Below are 21,464 nucleotides of genomic sequence, written 5' to 3' on the forward strand. Positions count from 1 at the left end.
GCCAGCAGGTGGGGATGGAGGGGGTGGCTTGGTTCAAGTTTGGGCTGAGTTTAAAATTTAAAATCAGGCTCAACTAGATGGATGAAGTTCCAAAACCCCAGTCCATTGGGAGGAGGGGGCTGGCTTAGAAAAGACGACCCCGAGGGCCCGCAGAGGACGCGCCCGGGTGGATGTGGGAGAGACAGATGCTTGGCCCTGGTTCCTGCTGGCACACTGGCACTCAGCTTTGCCCTTCAAAACCTGTTAGTGGCTTCGCCTTTTGGCCTCAGTGCTTTTACCATCCAGAAGGATTCATTAAGTGCCTTTTTGTGCGTGTTCCCCTGCCAGCTCTGCACCGAATGAGTAATGAGGAACGGTCCCTGTCTCCTGGAAGCAAGGCTGAGGATTTAACTGAAATAGGATTTATATAAAGATGGGCAAGATGGCAGATAGATAGGGAGACAGAGAGACAGACAGATGATAGGTAGAAGACATATGATAGACGATAGATAGATGGATGGATGGATATGTGATAGATAGAGATGAATCAATAGATGATAGCTAGATAATAGAAGATAGATGAGAGATGGAAGGAAGGGAGGGAGGGAGGGAGGGAGAGGTAGGTAGGTAGATGGGCAAAGTGGTTGCCATTAGCTGCTTAGGGGGAAGAAGGCCCCCTTCCCCGCCCCGTGCCGTCTGCCCCAACCCCAAGCAGAGCAGTCGCCCAGCCCGAGGCCTCCGGTATTGGGCTCTCAGGCCAGGAGTTTCTCATTGCTTAGTTAACAGTTGTTATCGCATGAGAATTTTAAGTTTCAAAGTCACATAAAGTGATCTTCCAGATGGGAAAATGCAAGGTAGGTTCCAAATGGAGAAATTCCTGAGCGCTTGGCACGTCTAACCAGGTGACTTGTGGGAACCAGAGGGAGGCTGGAGTCAGGGGGGTTTCTGGCTGGCGGGGCCGCAGGCGTTTAAAGAGCCGAGGATGGGCGTGCTGGACGGGCTCTGACTCAGTGAGATGCCTCTTCCCTTTCGTAGAAGCGAAGCTGTGCCAGCGCTTGCGTGACCTGGAAAGGGCCAGCGCTCTTTCCTGTCCTAAAATCCAGACCACATAGCTTGTGAATGTTCTTCCCGTTCACCGCCAGAGCCTGAGGCTGGGAGCAGTCACAGGCTTTCGTGGCAGATGTCAGAGCTGGATCTTCCAGAGCCCAAACCAGCTGTTCATTTTCCATTATTCCTTCTTAAAATCGCTTCTCCCGAGGCCACGCTTGGCTTTCCGTGCTTTACGAGCTCACCAGGCCCGCCAGGCAACATCGCCCATGGGCCTCATGAGCGGGACCCCCCCCCACCCCCCGCAGCCGGCCCCGGGCTCTAAGCCCAGCTGTCCTCCTGTTTGGGAGACTCCGGAAGCCTCTGCCGAGCGTCCGAGGCCTTGGAGCTGCTCCAGCTCTTCGCGTGCCCCCCGCGCCCTGCCTGACTTCTTCCGCTGGCTCAAGCGCTCCTCTAACAACTGGCCTTCCTTGGGGCTCCCCCAGGTGAAGCTGACACCCAGCTCTTCGCGTGCCCCCCGCGCCCTGCCTGACTTCTTCCGCTGGCTCAAGCGCTCCTCTAACAACTGGCCTTCCTTGGGGCTCCCCCAGGTGAAGCTGACACCCAGCTCTTCGCGTGCCCCCCGCGCCCTGCCTGACTTCTTCCGCTGGCTCAAGGGCTCCTCTAACAACTGGCCTTCCTTGGGGCTCCCCCAGGTGAAGCTGACACCCAGCTCTTCGCGTGCCCCCCGCGCCCTGCCTGACTTCTTCCGCTGGTTCAAGGGCTCCTCTAACAACTGGCCTTCCTTGGGGCTCCCCCAGGTGAAGCTGACACCCAGCTCTTCGCGTGCCCCCCGCGCCCTGCCTGACTTCTTCTGCTGGCTCAAGGGCTCCTCTAACAACTGGCCTTCCTTGGGGCTCCCCCAGGTGAAGCTGACACCCAGCTCTTCGCGTGCCCCCCGCGCCCTGCCTGACTTCTTCCGCTGGCTCAAGGGCTCCTCTAACAACTGGCCTTCCTTGGGGCTCCCCCAGGTGAAGCTGACACCCAGCTCTTCTTGAAGCAGCTGCCCGGGTTCTGTAGGTCCCACTGTGGGCGGGGCAGGGGTTGGGGACGTGGGGCAGACACATGTGTCCCCCTGTGCTCTAGAAGCTGACAGTCTGGAGAGAAGGCCCTGCACTCCTGGGGAGCTGTCCTGAGACTGGGTGCCCCCTGCCCGTCAGAGGGTCAGAGGGCTGGTAGGGGGCCCGCCTCGCCCCTCCCCACCCCAAATAAAAGAAGAACCGCTCTCTTGCTCTCTCTGGCCACTTGGGCAGCCCTGACAACTGCACAAAGTCTTAAATCTCTTTTCCACATACCAGCCAGGGTGACAGTATTTTAACTTAGGACATTCTTCTGTTGAATAAGTCTTCCCATATCCCTCAGAACAAACCTGTATTCCTTTGCTAGGGCAGCTGTAACGAAGTACCACAAACTCAGTGGCTTCAACAAAAGACTGTCTCACAGTTCTGGAGGCCAGAAGTCCAAAATCAAGGTGTTGGCAGGGTTTCTTCCTTCTGAGGCCGTGATGGAGAATGGGTCCCTGGACTCTCCTGGCTTCTGGTGGTTTGCTGGTGATCTTGGGCGTCCGTTCCCTTGTAGAAGCTTCATCCTGATCTCTGCCTTCATCTTCTCATGGCATTCTTCCTGTGTGCGTGTCTGTGTCCAAATTTCCCCTTCTGGTGAGGACACCAGTCCCGTTGGATTAGGCCACCCTACTCCGCTACGACCCCCATCTTAATGAATGATACCTGCAACAGTCCTCTTTCCAAATACGGTCACATCCTGAGGTTCCAGGGTTAGTACTTCAGCACATGAATTGGGGGGCCCAACTGGGCCCTCGCCTGGCCTGCAGGGCTCCCCATGACCCCTGGCTCACATCGCCTGGCCTTACAGCCCCCTCTCTGCCCCTCACTCACGCCAAGCGGTCCTCCCCGCAGAGCCTCCGCCGCTGCGGCTTCCCCAGGCTGGACGTGCTGCCCTCAGGCTCAGCTCAGTGCTTCGCTCCCTCGCTCAGCCTCTGACCAAACGCCACCACCTCAGAGAGGCCCCTGGCCAGCCAGCCGTCCACGCGGCTCTGCCCCCGTCACTGTGGCAGGCTGTGCGTGCTCAGGGCCTGGGAGCTGCCCGCGCCTGCACTAGGCCAGCGCAGTGCAAGGGGGTGCCCGGTGGCGGCCCTGTCTTCTCGGGGCGGGGACAGGAGCACACAGGGGGACCGTGGCCCGATGCGCCTCGCCCTGCCGCGCCCGCGAGGGGCCTGTGCTCATGTAGACCTCTCGTCTGCACGTCCACGCTCCATCCATACCTGCCTACTGCTTCTTGCCCCGCCGCAGGCCTTGCTCGGTGCACACACCTGCAGGAAGGCCCAAGGCCCTCCCTGGGGGGCAGCCTGGCGGGGGTTCTGGGCAGGCTCTGGATTCGGGCGGGGCCTTCTGGAGAGCCAGGCACCCCGGCGCTAGGTGGCGGGGGGTATGGGGGCCGCCCAAAGCATCCCTTGTCTCCGTGGCTTCCTGGTCCTGGGGAGAGATGTGGTAGGAGAAACGGGGGTCGAGTGGGACCCTCTAAAGTCCTGGGGGGCCGCTCAGGGCTAAGGCGGCGCTGTGCTCAGCAGGCGCGGGCTGACTGTATGGGTGGATGGTCCCCCTCTGGACTCAGCCACTCCCCGTGAGGCTTCCCCGGGGGCTGGGCTGTCAGGCCCTGAGGCCACAGAATTCCCAGGTGAGACTCAGCTGTCGCCAGCTTCTGTCTGTCACAGCCAAGAGCAAAGCGCCAACAGCTGCGGATCCTGTCGGCTCGTCCTTGTGCCCCAAGCCCCCTGCCAGAACCCTTCATGTATCTTTAGAAGAGTCTCCACCTAAGACTGATTGCTCTCCCGGTGATGCCTTGGGGATCGGGCACTGGCCACACCGAGTGGCCCTAGTCCTGGGGGGGAGGGAGACGCCCGAAGGCAGCTAGCCCTCTTCCCTCCCCCAGAGGAGGGCCACGCCGCGGTCCCCGACGGGCTCTCCCTGCCCTGGAAAATCCAGGCGGCTCCAGATGCAGCCCAGCTGGTCCCCTGAAGGACGCAAGAGTGACCACCTTTCAGACCATCTGGCTTAGAGTCCCAAGGGGGCCCCAGTGGGCTGAGAGAAGCCGGTGGGGCGTGAGTCCCGGAGGGGGAATGACAGAGATGGCCCCGTCTGCCCTCCAGCCCTGCCTGCAGCCTCACCATCCCCCTGCCTCAGTGGCTGCCTGGGGCGAGGCTTTCCTGAAACTCAGCAGGGGACATCACAGCCCGTGGCATAAGCCACACACCCATTCTGCGGGGCTGGGCAGGGATGGAGTCCAAACTTGCCTTTGAAAGGATGAAACACATGAGACAGTTGGCTTGAAACCAGCCACTGGGACTTACAGGCACGCATCAAGGCAGCAGGGAAATCTTGGACTGTCAGGGCAGAGCAGGCCCCTGAGAGACATCAAGAAAAGCCTGAAGTTGGCATCAGAAAGGAACAACCTCACTCCCCACACCCAGGGCAAGACACCTCCTCCTGCCCCTGGAACACTGAAGTGTCTCCATCTTTTTACTCCCACTCTGGTTAAAGCCATACGGGGACATGGCCACCTTTGGCTTGGTTCATTGCACCCACTCACTCCCTGGGGGAAGTTCAAGGCCAGCACCCCTGTCCCTTCTCTCCACGTCCCTTGGCAGCTAGAAACACGCCCCGCCTGTAAATAAGCACCATGTCGGAACCCCGGGACTTGGAGAACAAAGCCCAGGCGGGGGTAAGCTTCCAGTGGGATCTCAGGCTGCGTCCCTCAGCGCCCGATAAACGCAGGTGCGCACAAGCATCCGTGCTGCAGGCAAGAGGAGAGCTGCCCCCGCCCGGCTCAGGTCTCCGAAGCCTGGCAGGGGCCTCCCCCAGCCGGCCCCCTCCTCCTGAGCTGGTGCAGAGAGTGGGGATCGCGGGGGGACTCTCGCACCCTGACAGGGCCAGGCGCAAAGCTGTCAGTTACCGAAGCCCCAAGTGCAGTAGCCCTTGTGACCCCAAGGACACCGGCCCCAGAAGGAGCCGCACATGGGGAGGGGGACAGCCCTGCCCGGCGCCACGGCCTTGTACCTGCCACCAAGGACTCTTCCCAGATGACGCGGCCAGTGGTGAGATGCCCGAAGGCCCCTGGAAGAGGGAGGGCGGCCTGGAAAGCCACCCCCCGCTGCCGTTCCCAGCAGGACGGCATCGCCAAAGGGGCCTCTGTGCTGTGCAGTTGCTGGGTTTCCTTCCAGCCTCCGGCTTCTCTGGCCTCCTTCTCACCCTCCCTCCAATTGAATCAAACCATGGTGCCCACAGCTTCCAGAAAGCAAGCCAGGGGCCTGCTCAGCCAGCGCAGGGAAGTTAGAGGTCGGTCTCCAGTCCTCGGGGGGGGATATTCCTGATCCCGGATCTTTGTACTCGACCTGGAAGACTCACCTTCCCAGCTCCCGCCCCGTAGCTTGCCTCCCAGGCTACAGGGGAGGCCCAGGGCCCAGTCTGCAGGGGCACACGGGTGGGGGGGAGGGTCTCAGTGTCTAGGTCAAGGCACTTTTGAAGCTTCCCAGATGGTTCCAATGGCCAAGGTTAAGAAGCCCGTGGCCAAACCCAAACCGTCTGGGGCTGGCTCTGTTCCCAGTCAGGGGTTGAAGAAGCTTTGGGTTTCCATGCGAGGTGAGTTTTGCAGGTTGGGCCCTTGTTTCCCGGTCAGTGTGCCGCGTGCCGAGCCTGTAGATGCGGCGTTGCAGTCAGAGAGGAAGGGCGGAGGGTGGAGAGCACCGCGTGATGCCACGTAGGCAATCAGTGATGATTGGTGTGCTGTGCCCTGCGGGAGTCCCCAGGGCCGAGGTGGAGGACCCGACTTCCGGGCAGGGCATGACAGAGAAGCCTAGCTACGCAGCAATGATTGAGCCGCTCTCAAGGGTGAATGTGAACAAAATTCTAAGAACAGGCTCTTGTTTTACTCACAGTGCCCAAGGCTCAGTGCCCATAACTGGAGTCCCAACTGCTCCCTCCCTCCCTGGGTCCCTGCTTCGGTCCCCAGCCGAGTATCCCCATCCTGGCCCTTGCCAGACTCTCAGAGGACTGGGATCCCAGGTGGGCACAGCGTGTGGGTGCCCAGCACCTCATGCCTGACTCGCGGGCCCTCACGCCCAACGGCCGGGAACTCACTATGCCGCCCTAAGTGCGGCCTGAAAACCTGCAGACTGCTTGCTGGAAGGGGACTTGGCCCACTGGTGGAGGCTGGTGGTCTGCTTGCTGAGAGCAGTTACGAATTTGTAACTAATCTGAATCCCAAATTGGACAGGAAGGCTATCTCTTCCATCCTATTTTTTTTAATAGTTTGGTGTTTTGAAATTTTGAAATTTTTTAAAGTACAAAAAAACTTCAAGAATAAGGCAATGACTACCTACATACATTTCATCTAGATTCAGTAGTTAACATTTGATACATATAATTTCTCTCTTCTATCCTATTCTAAGTATTTGCACCACCACCTTTCAGATAACAATCAAAGACAAAGGAATAGTGCTGGGATAATGAACAGGGGAGGGTAATTTATATGGAATTTCAACCCGGGTTCTAAGGAGATTTTCCCTAGAAACACTCCTAATTTGATAATGAAGTAACTGGCAAACTAAAACTACAAAATAAGTAGCATAGATGTATTTAGCTTGGTTTCGTACTTGTTCCATTTGCAAAATTAACTAACTTTGAAAAAATCAAGAGCGACAAAAAGCCCCAAGAACATCTGAAGCAGTGAAATCAGGGCAGGGGTTACCCCATCTTGCATGGGAACACAGGCCATTCCCCTCTGGCACACAGATGGGTCTGTTTGTTACTGGAATGAGCTGAGTTCCCCCACTAAGTACGGGTGGTCTCTCCAACATCAAAATCACTGTCTTGCGGATGAATGTGGACTATTCTGGGGCAGCAATCAGCGTTGCAGTATAAATCACAAACAGATGTTTGGCCTTGCCAAGCTCTGAATAAACTAACAAATCACCATCTCTGTTCTTAATTCGGATTCGTCAGGGTCCCTTTCTCCCTCTTTCTTCCTCTGTAAGAGTAACATACTAACGCTTCAGCAGGGACCGTTCAGATGGGCCCCATCCCCGGGGGGGAGCCCCATGCCGGGGAGCTGCCTGCACTCACCCAGGGAGTCCCACTCTGTGAGCAGCGCTGCGGGGGGAGCACCCCGATTTCTCAGCAGACGGGCAGGAGGGAGCCACGTGGGCACCCCAGTGCCCTCTGGAAACGGGCACCCACCATCACAGTGGGCACATGGCAGTAAGGTCGACGTGAGGCGTGAGGGCCCTTTCAGCCAGTCCGCCGCTGTGGGAGGAGCAGGGCTAGAGGGGGCCCGGGGAATGTCCACAGTAACATCTGTTCCCTAAGGAGTTCTCTCGCAAAAGATGTGTCACTCTCAGCTGTTCCCATAGGCAAACATAAATATTTCAGAATCACCGGGTGCCCAGTTCATCATCTGGGCATTTGGGGTGAGGTGACATTCCCTGGGGGTACCCACCCTGCAGCCCCCTCTATTTTTACCCATTGAGCGTAACTGTAGCCACTCCTGGAGACACACGTCAGTAGGGCAATTGGTGGCACCGTGACGTCACCAGCTGCCCCCTTCAAAATAATATTTTATTTATTTTTATTTTTTGTTTTTTAACTGAAGTACAGTTGATTTACAAATGTTGTGTTAATTTCTGTACAGCAAAATGATTCGATTAAGCATATATATACATTCTTTTTCATATTCTTTTCCGTTATGGTTTATCATAGGCTACTGAGTATAGTTCTCTGTGCTGCCCAGTAGGACCTTGTGGTTAAAATAATATTTTAAAATTAGACCCTGGTGAGCAGTGAGGCTTAAGTTAAGGAATTCGGCGTTCCAGCAAGCTCAAGGCTCCTCCACCGGCCTGGTCTCTAAAGCCGCAGAGGTAAGTCAGGCACAAGACAGGCCCTTTAAGCCTGCCTTCCTCCAGAGACGTGCCAGGACCAAATCCTTGGCCAGTCCAGTCCCTTGTGTCCAAAATGGCCTTGTTTTTCTCTCTCTCTTTTTTTTAGATTTAGGCCAGAGTGGATATATGTATATGTATGACAACTGATTCACTTCGCTGTACACCTGAAACTAATACAACATTGTAAATCAACTAGACTCCAATAAAAAATAAAATAAAGGCCTCGTCTCAGCAAGTCTCAGCACGAGCTGGGCCAGGAAGGACCCCTGAGGGGAGGGACAACTGGCCAAAGGGAGCTGGGAGCCCTGACAGACGTGGGAACCCGGGCCGGGCACGCCCGAGTTGGGCTGGGGAGGGCTTCCTCTCAAAGACCTTGATCTTAAGGGAAAACTTTTCTAGAAAAAAATGGCCACAGCATGTGGCTCAACTGTTTTTTCCTCTTTCGAAGGCAACTAAACATGATGCAAACCTACCTGCCTTCCCTTCATCACTGCTTACCAGAGGAGCCCGGGAACCCAGTCCTGAAGCAGGGACAAGATGGGATTTGCCTGATGAGGCCACGTTATGGGTTTGCCCAGGACGGGGGCTCCCAGGGACGAGGGACTTCGGTGCGAAACCCAGGACAGGCCTGGGCAAACCGGACGGGCCCATCGCCCTGGCCGCCGCTCCCCACACCAGCACCCCCGCCCCATCCTTCAGTCCTCAGGCCTCAGTGGAGCCCCGAGCTGGGCTCCCAGCCCTCCGCCCCAGCCCAGAAGGTGGGAGGCCAGCCTGGGTCCCTCGGGCCCCGCAGAGCAGCCCGCCCGCCTCACCACGCAGACACTGACGTTGGCAGCTGCCTGCCACGGCAAGCTGGTCTGCTCTGCTGTCTTTTTTTTTTTTAAATCCCCCTTTTCAGAAAGCTCTGGTTGACTAGATAAGTGACCTTTTGAATGCCCTTGCTTTTCCCTTCTTTCTCTTTAATTCCCACTCTTACGTGTTTTTTTTTTTTAATTAATTTATGGTTGGTTTACGATGTGTTGATTTCAGGTGCACGGCAAAGCGATTCAGTTATCCATATACATGTATCCGTTCTTTTTCAGATTCTTTCCCCACATGGGTTACTACAGAATACCGAGTAGAGTTCCCTGTGCTCTACAGTAGGTCCTTGTCGTTTACCTACTTTGCTCTGCTTTCCTTTAAAGGCAGGAGAAAAGGCAGGACTCAGTCCGTCCAGGACCCCAGGGCCTTAAGCCAGACGCCGCCCATCCCGCGCTCGCCCGGCCCCATCGTGGACAGCCGCCCGGCCTTCCTGCAGACGTCCACGTCGGTCCATGAGCTGGCGCGGCGGCTCTCGGGCAGCCGGCTGTCCCTGTGCCCCTCGGCGGCGTCCCTGCACTCCCAGCCCCCGGCCGCCCCCGCCGCCGGCCACCTGAGCGTCCGCGAGCAGGCCGAGGCCCTCATCAGGTCCAGCCTGGGCTCGTCCACCAGCTCCACCCTCAGCTTCCTCTTTGGCAAGAGGAGCTTCTCGAGCGTCCTGGTCATTTCCGGGCTGTCTGCCGCCGAGGGGGGCAACACCAGCGACACCCAGTCCTCCAGCAGTGTCAACATCGCCCTGGGCCCCTCGGCCAGGACCGCCAGCCAGCCCGCACGGGTGAGGGGCTCGGGGGGTGGGGGGCGCTCCTGGCCGATGAGCCCGGTCCCCCGGGCCTGCAGGCTCCCGCCACCTCCCCCGTAGGGCTCCCGGAGTAACAGGCAGGCAGCGAGATGGGAGCTGGGCTGACCGCGCCCGGCAGCGGACAGGATGCGTCGCACGGGCCCCGTAACGATAACGCACGGGCCCCGTAACGATGACGCACGGACCCCGTAACGATGACGCCCAGGCCGGCGACGGTGGAGGGGGCCGGATGTCAGAGTCCCCTTCGCCCTGAGCCCAGGATGCTGGGGGGGGGCACGTTCTCCACGGGTGCAGACAGAACCTTCTCTGTCCACACTCCTCTGGCTGGGGGAGAGGAAAGGACACGTCGGCGCTGCAGGCAGCTCACCAGCCACCGGGTTTTACGGTGGCTCCCGAGGTGGCCTTCTGCGTCTACGCAGTTCAATGTTAGAGAGCTTTGAGGACTTTGCCCACATAAACGGTTCCTTATCGAGGATCCCAAGCTAGCCGGCGTTGGATGAATGACTGAGCTTCACCAGTCAAGTACGTAAATAAACGCCCAGCCGCTCTCTTCTGTACTGTGGTGGGAGGGAGAGATCGGGGACGTTCAGGCAAAAGCCGGCATCAGGATGGAGGCCTCCACGCTCCGTCTGAACGTTCACACGCTGTCCTGCCCGCGGAGGAGCAGAGCCACAGGCTGCTGGCCTTCTGGTTCCGGGCGTGGGTATTTGGAGGTGGATGATGGGGGCTCTGCCCTTACCCTCTTCCCGTAGGGAGACGCCCTACAGGCCGGCGCCTCCCCCTGCCCGAAGGAGAAGACATACAGTGGCACCTCCAGCCACCTCGAAACCAGGCCGGCGTGCACCCCCCTAAGAAGAGCCACGGGGTCGCAGCGATGGTGTGCCGGCCTTCAGGGCAGGGTTCTGAGCATTCTGGAGCCCCGGGTTACTTCAGGAGTTTAAGTTAGATAGCTAAACATAAACTTCCCTTTTTTCACTTCCTCAGTAACGATGCACAAAATAGCGCAGCTCTCTGCCACCCACAACGTGTGTTTAAGACAGTCTGGGGATGCAGCTCTGGGATTCTGGCAAATTCTCTCTCCCACAGGGATGGCTGGGTCCTTGGGACCATGTGCAGCCGCAGTAAAAAGGCCTCGGTATTACTGCTTGGGATCAAACCTGCAGGACTGAGCAGCTGTGCAGGGCTAAATGTATATGAAGTGACATTAACCCAAACTCAGGAAATCCAGGCTCAAGTGACCTCTTGCCCAAGGTCATGTTTTTCCAGGTTACCCAAGAAGAGGTCCCTGTGTGCAGAGGTGCCTCCCTCTGCCCGTGGCTCGGGCTGCATGTTCTGTCCTCAAAGACCCCCCCGCTTTGGTCCTCTGTAAATGGACCTGACTTTAGACTCTGACCCCAGGATCCTGCCACACTGCCGGCTGGTACTTACAGCTGTGGGGTGGTCATCAGGGGAAGCAGTCAGCTTTGCTGAGCCATCACTTGTTGCTTCTCTTTTCTCTTTGGAAGCACTTTTCCGAGCCGTGCGAACCCACGGAGGCCACCGCGCAGGGGCTGCTTCGAGATCGCCACGCGGCCGAGAACCTGCGGGTGATGTGCAGAAGAGCAAGCCAGGAGGACATGGGCCTGGACGACACGGCCTCCCAGCAGAGCGCTTCCGACGGGCAGTAGCTGAGCCCGGGCCGGAGGAGCCACGCCGTCGGGGAGGGACGCAAGCCCCCCGAGCTTCTCCCCTGCGATCCCCAAGCTAAACGGCGCAAAGAATGAGAGCCGGGAGATCCATCCTGTGGAAGATGAGTGCTGTGTACAAAACAGAATAACTTGATCTCAGGTTCTTGAAAAATATCTCACGTGATGAACACAAACCTTGACACCAGGCGTCCCTCCTGCTCTGGCACTCGCGGCCCCAGAGAGGCGGGGTGCGGGAAGCACCCCTCCCAGAACTGGAAAATTCAAATAAAAGCCATGTTAACATCTTAAGACAACTCAAGTAGGGCACACAAATAACTCCTTCTGGTCCTGATGAAAATAAGACAGCTGCATGCTAAACGACTGGCATTTTGTATGTCACTGTTACCGTGAAAAAGAGGCGGACGGCAGTGCGTATCACACCATCAGCTGGTCCAACGCGCTGATGTTCAGTCTACATATAGAGAAACATCTCACTTCTTTATAATATTTATGCAGCTGTTAAGTATAAACCAGTGACAGCTTTACTGCAAAAAATGTGATAGTGCATGCAGTCACATCCAAAGCATCCTGTGAAAGGAGCCAACCATCCCCAGCAACGTGAGTGCAGAAGTCTAGTTGAGGCAGGTCATGGAGGGCCACCTAGGAATGATATGCTAACTGCAGTTACAGCAACGTCCTGCAAGAAGCCAGGCCCCGTCTCGCCCAGCACTCCTGTGTGCTTCCCAGGAATGCACGCCTGTTTCCAAGCCAAGCAATCCTCACCGTGTCACAGGACATTTGCACATACCTTTGTTTTTGGAATTAAAATGTTTACAGTTATTGCTGTGTCCAGTTGTTTGAGTTCTGCTGAAACTGTTGTCACTTCTGAAAAAAACCAAAAAACAAAAAAAATACCATACCCTTCACTGTAAGAATGACATTTAGGCAAATTCTTTTTTAAAAAAAAAAAATTATTTTTTATTGAAGTGTAGTTGATTTACAATGTTGTGTTAGTTTCAGGTATACAGCAAAGTGATTCAGTTATATATATATTCTTTTTCAGATTCTTTTTTTTTTATTGAAGTATAGTTGATTTATAATGCTGTAGGCAAATTCTGAGACAGCTTTGCTCATCTTAAGATTCCCATCAGGTGGAGCAGAAACCTGGCTTCTTCCTAACATGAGGGAGGAAGAAGGGGTCGCAGAACAGAGTCCGTGGAGAATATCATCACTGACCTGACGAACCATCGCTTTTGGAAAGACCTAAATAGTTAGGGCTACTCAATTTGGAAACAGTCACACAAATTTCTTAAAGGTACCTGGGGTTTGGAAGTATAGGCAGAGGGGAGGGTATTGCAGAGAATTCCTTACCCCTTGGAAGTAGATGGTCATATTCTTTTTTTTTTTATAAAATAAGAATCAGCAATTAATAACAATAGGTAGACTCGATAATCGGAGAGAGACACAGTGCATGATTCTCAAATCAGCAATCCCTGGAGGTGCACTCCTGCTTATTTCTGACGGATTTGCAGATGTCTGTCTAAAGAGAAGCTGATACAACCTCACCGCAGTCCTCTAAGTCGACTCAACCAAACCTGGCTGGCAGTTCCCGAAATTCTTTTGGGCAACATTGCAGCCAAGCCCTCAGGACTACAGGGCAGCCTTGAGCTGTGAGCGTGGCCTCGCCATATAGGGTGGCCACTTGAATTAGGTAAGACAATGACCCACGCCCAGCAGCATTCAGACTGGGCACTCCTCGGGCCTCCACAAGTAAGAAACACAGAGTCACCGCTTCCCCAGCAAGTGAGAGCTGCTCAGAGAACTGGGAGAGCAGTCTGCAGGGACAGGGCAACGCAGGTGAGAAGGCAGACACGACCCGGGTGCTCCTGCCTCATTCCACCAGAGATGCGAGAGGTGCTTTTCCGACTGCTGGATTACTGCCTATCCCGCTTCTCCGGCAGCCTTTCGGGACGCAGCGGGAGAAGGAAAGGTGTAGTTTACCCACATCGGGGCCAGACTCCTCAGACAGGGATGCCACCCTCTGCGTTGTCTAAGGCAGTAAAGCCACCTGAGTGTACACTCTGAGCGTGTGCACACGTAGACCCACGGGTGAGATCACGGCTGGATCCCCTCCAGGATTCTTACGGGCTGTCAACAACGCGGTCATGTGATTTTTTTCAAGTGTTGCAAACAACTTTTATATTTACAACTCATGAGCTTGTTAATCTGATCTTCAGGGAGTCAACTGTTTATCAGAGCGTACGCCTTGCAAAATATTGTATTATTAGCCCCCATTTAGAGGAGATTTTCCGAAGGTGACATTTCTTGCTGGAGTTACTCACCTGTTCTGCCAGAACAGAGCTAAAGAGTTATTTTATTTTCTACATTTGGACACTGAACAAAACTGCTTCTCCTCTAAAGATAATATAAAAACTGTAGTGCTTAGTTTTATATAAATCACGTGGCTAATCTGGCATTATTGATTCTAATTTCTGCCCTGTGTGTTAAGGCCATCTGCCTGGCAAGTCGTTTTCTAAAACCGCTTGATGCACTGACTTCTCCTGGCCCATGAAACGGGCATCGCAAGGCCTGTCCCCCAAGCCCTCCTCTCAAGCCTGCTCCACTTTCCTACTGTTTTGTCCCCAGTCACAAGCACCTGCCATCAGCTGCCCCCAGTGCCCCTGCTCCCGCGCGGTCTTCCCAGACACAGCATCCTAGGAACACGGAGACAGATGGAGGAGAAGGAGGGCCGAGGCCCATCCCACTTCCCCGGGCTAGCATTGCTCCCCGCCCCGCACCTGACGAACGTACCCCTTGGAGGCGCCCTCTTCCTCTCGGCCACCACAGTCAGAGAGGTCGTAGTCCGTGACTTCAAAGGACCATCTCCCTGACACGTGCCGATTCAGAGAAGAAAAGGAACCATTTGGGGACTTCCCTGGCGGTCCAGTGGTTAGGGCCCCAGGTTCGATCCCTGGTCAGGGAACTAAGATCCCACATGCCCCTTGGCTTGGCCAAAAAAAACCCATTTTTAAAAATACTCTGTGTGTCCTGCCCCTAGGTTCTTCAGAACCATTTAAAAAAAAAATTTTTTTTTAGATTCCATATGTATGTGTTAGCATACGGTATTTGTTTTTCTCTTTCTGACTTACTTCCTGCACTGTCCGCTGCCCCAGGGCCCAGCTCACGGGGCACCTCGCTCCACAGATGCCCGGACCGGTCGGCGGTCACGTTCAAGGGCACACCCGGCATTAGCACCAGCTGGCTTTGTAGCTAAGGCTACAAAACCCCTGGTAATTCATAGGTCTTCACCAAAACTGGCCTAAAAACACTGAATTGGTTATCGTCAATGTGTACCATCAACCCCTGGGAGGGCAGCTGTTATCCTCTGCGAGCTCTGGGGCTTCAGTGGTCTGTCCCACGGGGCCCTGCCTGGGCTGCACCTTCTCTCTCTGCACCATCTTCCCAGCAGCCCGGGCCCCCCCGCCCCGGGTGCTCCCCAGGGGATCGCGAGGACGCCTGAGGGTGGTTTCCTTCAGGCTGTGGCGACGCCTTCCTTTGACGGCACTCACTTCTCTCTTTTCTGGGAGGGAAACAGGACCCAGGAAGGTTTGCGAACTTGTCTAAATGAACGGGGCCAAAGCACGGCTCTGATCTGAAGCCCCGCTGGGTACCCAGTGCTACCAACATTTCTACAGACTGCTCGTCCCTCCCACGCAAGGACCCACATGCGTGCAATCATCACATCTACCTCTATTTTATTAAGCAATAAGCAAACAGATAAACAATAAGAGATGGGGAGGGGGAGGACCGAAAATGGCTTTTCTTGACATACTGATTTTTCAAAAATCAAGTAACTGTTATCACTCGAAGTTGCAGGAGACTGCAGCTGCTCCTGGAGAGGGATTTAATTTTCCTGACATGCAAAACTGATTAGGCAGTGAACTCTTCTCTCCCCCTTCCCTGAACACATTTATAAACTTCAATGGGGCAAATTCCACCTAATACTCCGAAAACCATTTCTCATTTCATAATTTACCCAAATCATATGCACAACTGCAAGAGGAAATAAACAGAAATCTCTCAGCATAAATAAGTCACAGTGGATTGTTAATCTTGTAAAGTCAATCCAGCATTAAGGCTAATTTGATCTTTTAAACATTTTATGGAAAACAGCTGTCAGGCTTTCTCTGGAAAAGCCTCCAAGGTTTCATAAACCCGAAGGCCAAAAACCTGGACAGGCAGGGAACTCAGGCTCCTCTCCAAGAGATGTGTTCACCTGCAGAAAAGCAGGGACAAGTCGTCTTCACTTGCGGCCACTCTGCACACACGTCACAATCTCTGGCAGAAGGTGGTTTCTGTTTTCCTTGGTGACCTGTGGGAAGAAGCAAGAAAGCGGGCTTCAGAGTCCCTTTCTTTTCCTTCCATCACCTACTCTGCCAGGTAATATTCTAAAAGAAGAGCCTGAAAGGTGAGGTGTGTTTTAGAAAGTGTGACCCAGGCGAGGTACGACCAGGGGAGGACGCCCAGGTCCTCCAGAGCGCTCTGAAAACCGGGCCGGCGGACTCGAATCCCACCACCAGCTTCTGTGAAGCTGCGGCTCAAACAGTGAAAGTGGGTTTTGATGACGGAAGGATTTTTAACCGGAAAAGGGCTATGAATCGAACCCTGGGAGGGATGATGGGAATGCAGGCTGGGACGTGGCCCCTGAGCTCAGCCTGACCTGGACAGAAGGATGCCTGAGCGAAGCCGGGAGAACCTGTGCTTCAGGTGGGCACCGGCCCTCCAGGTGGGCCCACTGAGAGCGGCCCCACTGGCGCTGGGTCACAGCCAGGATTCTGGGATGCTCTGAAGGTCAGTAATCTCCTCATCTCTCCGTGAAACCTCTGACACCAGTCAACCCTGCATCTGAATGATGAGGAAGCAGGAGCCCAGAGCAGAGCAGGGCGTTTCCTGAGATCTCAGAGGTAGCGTGGGCGCAGTGCAGACTAGAGCACAGGCCCCTGCATCCCGGTGTGCTACCTCTATAATCAACAGTTACAAACAAAACTAACAGTTTATTCAAGCCCTCTCCGATGATCTGTTATATTTTTCTTTCTGTCACTACCACAGGCCCATGGAGTACAACTCGAGCATCCAGACGCCCCCAGGGAGCGGGGTGGGGGGCTGCGCCCCGAGCACGGGCAGGGCCGCCTCTCCTCCCATCACCAGTGCCTTCCTCGGTGGCCCACACAACATTCAGCACGCTCTGCTGGTGGGCAAGGTGCTGGGGATGGCGAGACCCAGACCAGGGCCTTGACCTCACGGAGGCCGCAGACCGGACGGGGGGCAGACGTGGACAGCAGTGAGAGCAGGGTTGCAGAGGGTCGCTGAGAGTCTGGGAGGCACGGGGAGCTGGGGGACCGGGAAACGCTTCCGCAGGCGGTTATGCCCGGGCTGCATCTGGCAGGTGGACGCCGGGGGAAGAGCACCGGCAGAGGGAAGGGCGGAGCAGAGAATCGCGCCGAGAGGAGGAGCGTGCGACCAGAAGACCCTGAGCGGGTTCGGGGTGCGCAGTCCCCGAGGGGACCGGCCTGGTCCCGCTACCGGCCCTCAGCCCCGCGGGGGGCAGGGGCCCGGCTCGGGAGGTGAACGCGCGTCAGGAGGAAACGCGCGGTGGGCCTCACCGCCTGCGGCCCTGCATCCCACATCCTTCTCACAGGAGCGCGGTGCCCCTCCCGCGCGAGAGCTGCCCACGGCCCCGGGGGCCTCCTGACAATCTGAGTCCCGAAAGGACGGGGCCAGGCGGCGGAGGCCGGGCCCCTGACGCTGGTGTCCGAGGACGCCGCCCAGCGGACCGCGGGCAGCCCTGGCTCCACCGAAAGGAGGACCATCCGCCCCGCGTTCGCCTTGATGACACACCGCCCGGCCTCACGGGGCCTCGCCGCCGTTCTGGCTTGCACCGGCCCGAGCCCGTTCTCGCGGGGAGCGTCCGACGGGGGCCCCGCCGCGGACAGAGGAGCGGGGCGGCAGCGGCACGCAGAGAGGCGGGAGACCCTCAGCCCCCGCCTCCGCCCTGGCCTCACGAGGAGTCCCCGAGGCTCTGCCGTCAGGGCCCCTGAGGGTTCACTGCGGGCCCGAAGGGCCACCTCCTCTGATGGGGACATTTCACTGCCCCCTTTACACACGTGAGAGAGAGGGTGAGACGCTGGGCTGGGCGAGGAGGAGAGAGAGGGACCCAGGAGGGAAGAAGAACAGGAGCAACGGCGGCGGGGGGGGAGGGGGGAGGATGGGCCGGGCACCGCCCCGCTCCCTCGATGTCCCCGAGGCGGCCCCGGCCCCTCCATCCAGCTCCAGAGGGGCCGCCGCTGGTGGGTCTCGGGCGCCGGAGGGCAGCAGGTCCGCACTGGACACTTCTCACGTCGTTCAAGTGTAAACAGAAGCTGGTGCGAGGACACACGTGAAGAAACAGGGTCAGCGGGCTGCTGGTAGGATTTCCTCCCCTGGGTCATCACTACGGCTTCACTTCCAGTCTTTGAAGCCCTCAGCCCTCGGAAAGAACGGCTGGGGCGGGGGGATGAAGGGAAGTGAAGGGGGATGAGGTGGAAACCCCGCTACCCAAGACCCCGGTCCTGGGCGCAGGCTGTTCAAGTGGCCCAGCGGAGGCCCGCAGAGAAGCAGGATTTAACAGGCGGGAGGCTCAGAGAGGATAAAAGAAGAGCCCCAGAGAGCACCGCCAAGCTGCAGGGCCACAGTTCCGCTGTCCCGCAGGCGCCCTGCTGGAGCCCCGCCCGCTGCCCTCCGGGAGCTGCGGGGCTGCAGCGGGGACAGGGTCCACCCGCCCCCAATGCACAGAGAACGTCTCCAAGCCTTGCATAGAAAAAGCACAAACAATAAGGACTAGAAAAGACACATTCTGAGGATGACTTCTCACTAAAAACTGATGAACAGAATGCTAATATTTCGCCACCCCCTTTGATTGTTCTAAGATGATTTCTGAACATTGTGCAGTAAGATCTTTCTGTGGAGCCGTTTACAGTGTTCAGTTACCTCGTTCCCTGCCCACCCAAGACAAACTCTCAGATGCGAGAACACACATAGCTTCGTCTGTCAGCTCAGGTGCCCTTCCCTTCCGGGAGAACTCTGGTCTACTTTGTATTTCTACCCCCAGACTTTTGGCTGCAGAAGGCCTTTCCTGAGAGGCTAACGAGAAGAGGGCGCTGGGGGCTGGGAGGGAAAAGGAGGCGAGGCCGACTGCAGAAAGGGCCCCGGCGTCCTCGCCCTCTCCTCCGCCGTGCCCTGCCCAGGGCTGCAGGAGGCGCCCAGCCTCGGGCCCCTAGAAAACTGGACCACGAGTTCCAGGGTGACCGGGCTGCGTCACTTTCCTCCTGCGTCTCGCACAGGGTGGGTGCTCCGTCAATGCTTATTATATTCTAAGCAGAGGAGGGTCTTTGAAACAGAGCTGAGCGGTTAAATACAGATTATGAAGACTCTGGCCTATTAGGCATCTGAGTTGCTCTGAGCCTCCTGGGACCAGGGAAGGGCCTAAGACTGGCCTACCAGTCAACGACTTGGGCGCCATAATGTCAGGAAGGCTGTGAACATACGGACAGAGGAACAGGCAGGGAAAAAAATGCCTATTCATGTATACACTATTGCAAGAAAGCAAAACAAAACCACATACATTTCCTTGAAACTGTGTGGGAAGTACCCTGACAAGTTTTAAATAAGCAGGGGATTGAAAAAAGAAATTAATTTGACAATGCTCATTATTATACGTTAACACATAACAAAAGTATTACTAGTCTCTCTGTTTCATATTCTGTCTCCATTTCATTTTATTGAACCTAAAAATAGGCTCGTTCATGAATTCAAGGCCTCGAACCCTACTTTCCCTTGAAGTTTAAAGGCTCTAAACCAAGAATTATTTTGCCAGTGGGGTTTTCGGGAACCCAGTGCCCATGGCAGGGATGGGACTATGTTTCCATGGCAACGCCGCTTCTCTCGGGAGGCGGCAGGAGGGGCATGGTTCTTTGTTTCCATGGCAACACCGCTTCTCTGGGGACGAGGAAGGAGAGGTGATGGTTCTTTGTTTGGGTGTCCTGACTTCTGTGTGAGTGTACAGCGTAGCTTTACTGAGCTATAATTCATATACCAAAAAATTCAACCTCTTCAGGGCAGAATTCGGTGGCTTTTAGTAGATTCACAGTCGTGCAATCATCAGCACTATCTATCTGGAGTATTTTCATCACGCCCTCCCTGCCCGCCCCCAATTACCCTCACTCTCAATCACTACACTCACTCCTTCCCCCCAGGTGCTGGCGACCACTAATCTTTTTTTGTCTATAGATTTGCCTATTCTGGACATTTCGTGCAGATGGAATCGTACAGTGTGGAATCCTCTGTGACAGGCTTCCTTCCCTTGGTGTCACGTGGTGTAAACTCCTCCACACTGAGCACACGTCACCACGTCATTCCCTCTTAGTGTCCAGTGATGCCCCATCGTGTGTGTACACCACATCTTGTTTGTTTGTTCCTCAGTTGATGGACATTTGGGTTGTCACTTTTTGGCTGTTACGAATACGGCTGCTATGAACACCAGTGTACAAGTTTTTGTTTGAACACACGTTTTCAATTCTTTTGGGTACACACTTAGAAGTGGAATTGCTGGGTTATAGGGTGATCCCACGTCTACCTTTTTGACAAACTGCTGCATTTTTACAGTCCCAGCAGCAGGGTATGAGGCCTCCAATTTCTCCAAATCCTCACTGACACTTACTATTTTCCATTTTTTTCCTTTAATTTCATTATAGTCATCCCAGCAATGTGCAGTGCTAGCTCACTGTGGTTTTGGTTTGCACTGCCCTAAAAACTAATGGTGTTACAACATATTTTCATGTGCTTATCGACTATTTGTCTATCTTTGGAGAAACGTCTTTTCAGATTCTTTGTTCCTTTTTTAATTGGTTTATTTGTTGTTTTATTATTGAGTTGTAAGAGTTCTCTACGTATCCTGGGATACAAGAAGTCCCTTATCACACATATGATTCTTAAATAGTTTTTCCCATCCTGTGGGTTTTCATTTTACTTTCTTGACTGTGTCCTTTGAAGCACAAAAATTTTAAATTTTGGTGAAGTTCAATTTATCTACTTTTCTCTTGTCACTTGTGCTTTTGGTGTTGTAACAAATAAGACTCTGCCTAACCCAAGTTTACAGAGATTTACTCCTATATTTTCTTCTAAGAGTTGTATAGTTTCATTCTTACATGTAGATCTATGGTCTGTTTTGAGTTAATTTTTGTGTCTGATGTGAGCTAAGGGTCCGGCTTCATTCTTTTGGATGTGGATGTCCAGTTTACCAGCACCTTTTGCTGAAAAACAATTTTTTCTTCATTAACTTGTCCTGGCACTCTTGTTGAAAATCAGTTGATCACAGATGCAAGGGTTTATTTTTGGACTTTCAACTCTATTCTGACAATCTACATGTCTGTCCCTGTGCCAGCACCACACTGTCTTGATTTCTGTAGCTTTGCAGTAAGTTTTGAAATCAGGAAGTATGAGTCTTCCAACATTTTATGATTGTTTGAGCTGGGTCCTTTGAATTTCCATACGAATTTTAGGATTAGCTTGTTAATTTCTACAGAAAACCCTGCCTACTGACTTTTGACCTAAAGGTTGGCAGGTGTTTGCTCATTCCTGTACCTACAGGAGTCTGTGACCCAGAAACAGCATCAAATTCCTGGTGAGATGAAAATGGTTTATACCCTGCTTGGTTAAAAATCCCATGGCCAGGAAGAGTAAGAGGAGGTCTAAAAATTTCCAAATTGGAGGGAAGCTGGGACCTAGTTGCCACTTTGCTTGTGATCTTGCAATCCACGGGCAAAAACTGAAAGAAGAAAAGCTGCTTTATGGACAAAAACAAGTTTAAGTGGCTCTGAATTCAGAACAGTGGAACAGATTTTACTTACAGTAACATTTTTCTAAAGTAGAAAAACCAAGTACTTTCCAGGGATCTTAGATTTTAAATCATCTGAACCACCCCTACCCACGAAGGTAACACACAGCAGGGCTATGGTAACCCTCAGGCTTTGGGAGTCAACAGTTACCGAGGTCTGAACCCTGGCTGTGCCCCTACTAACCGAACAACCTC

The 21,464-nt window shown here is 54.6% G+C and overlaps 2 protein-coding genes across 8 annotated transcripts in view; one reads left to right on the plus strand and one right to left on the minus strand.

Moving 5' to 3' along the window:
* The window catches only part of PCNX2 (pecanex 2), a 279,006-nt gene extending 266,818 nt beyond the window's left edge, over positions 1 to 12,188 (plus strand). Inside the window, exons 33-34 of one of the 4 annotated variants that reach the window (XM_036828622.1) lie at positions 9,199 to 9,647; positions 11,177 to 12,188. In XM_036828622.1, the coding sequence (XP_036684517.1) occupies positions 9,199 to 9,647; positions 11,177 to 11,338 (611 nt within the window). In that variant the 3' untranslated portion in view covers positions 11,339 to 12,188. The remainder of the gene's footprint in view (positions 1 to 9,198; positions 9,648 to 11,176) is intronic. The other 3 variants (XM_036828623.1, XM_036828621.1, XM_036828624.1) reach the window with 3 other exon arrangements.
* Positions 12,189 to 15,068: 2,880 nt separating this feature from the next.
* Positions 15,069 to 21,464, minus strand: part of NTPCR (nucleoside-triphosphatase, cancer-related) — a 44,392-nt gene continuing 37,996 nt past the window's right edge. For 2 of the 4 annotated variants that reach the window (XM_036829311.1, XM_036829314.1), the window contains exon 4: positions 15,077 to 15,710. In XM_036829311.1, the coding sequence (XP_036685206.1) occupies positions 15,642 to 15,710 (69 nt within the window). In that variant the 3' untranslated portion in view covers positions 15,077 to 15,641. Of the gene's footprint in view, positions 15,711 to 21,464 lie in introns of all 4 variants that reach the window. The other 2 variants (XM_036829312.1, XM_036829313.1) reach the window with 2 other exon arrangements.

This window comes from Balaenoptera musculus, chromosome 16 (genome assembly GCF_009873245.2).
Source record: "Balaenoptera musculus isolate JJ_BM4_2016_0621 chromosome 16, mBalMus1.pri.v3, whole genome shotgun sequence".
Lineage (NCBI taxonomy): Eukaryota > Metazoa > Chordata > Mammalia > Artiodactyla > Balaenopteridae > Balaenoptera > Balaenoptera musculus.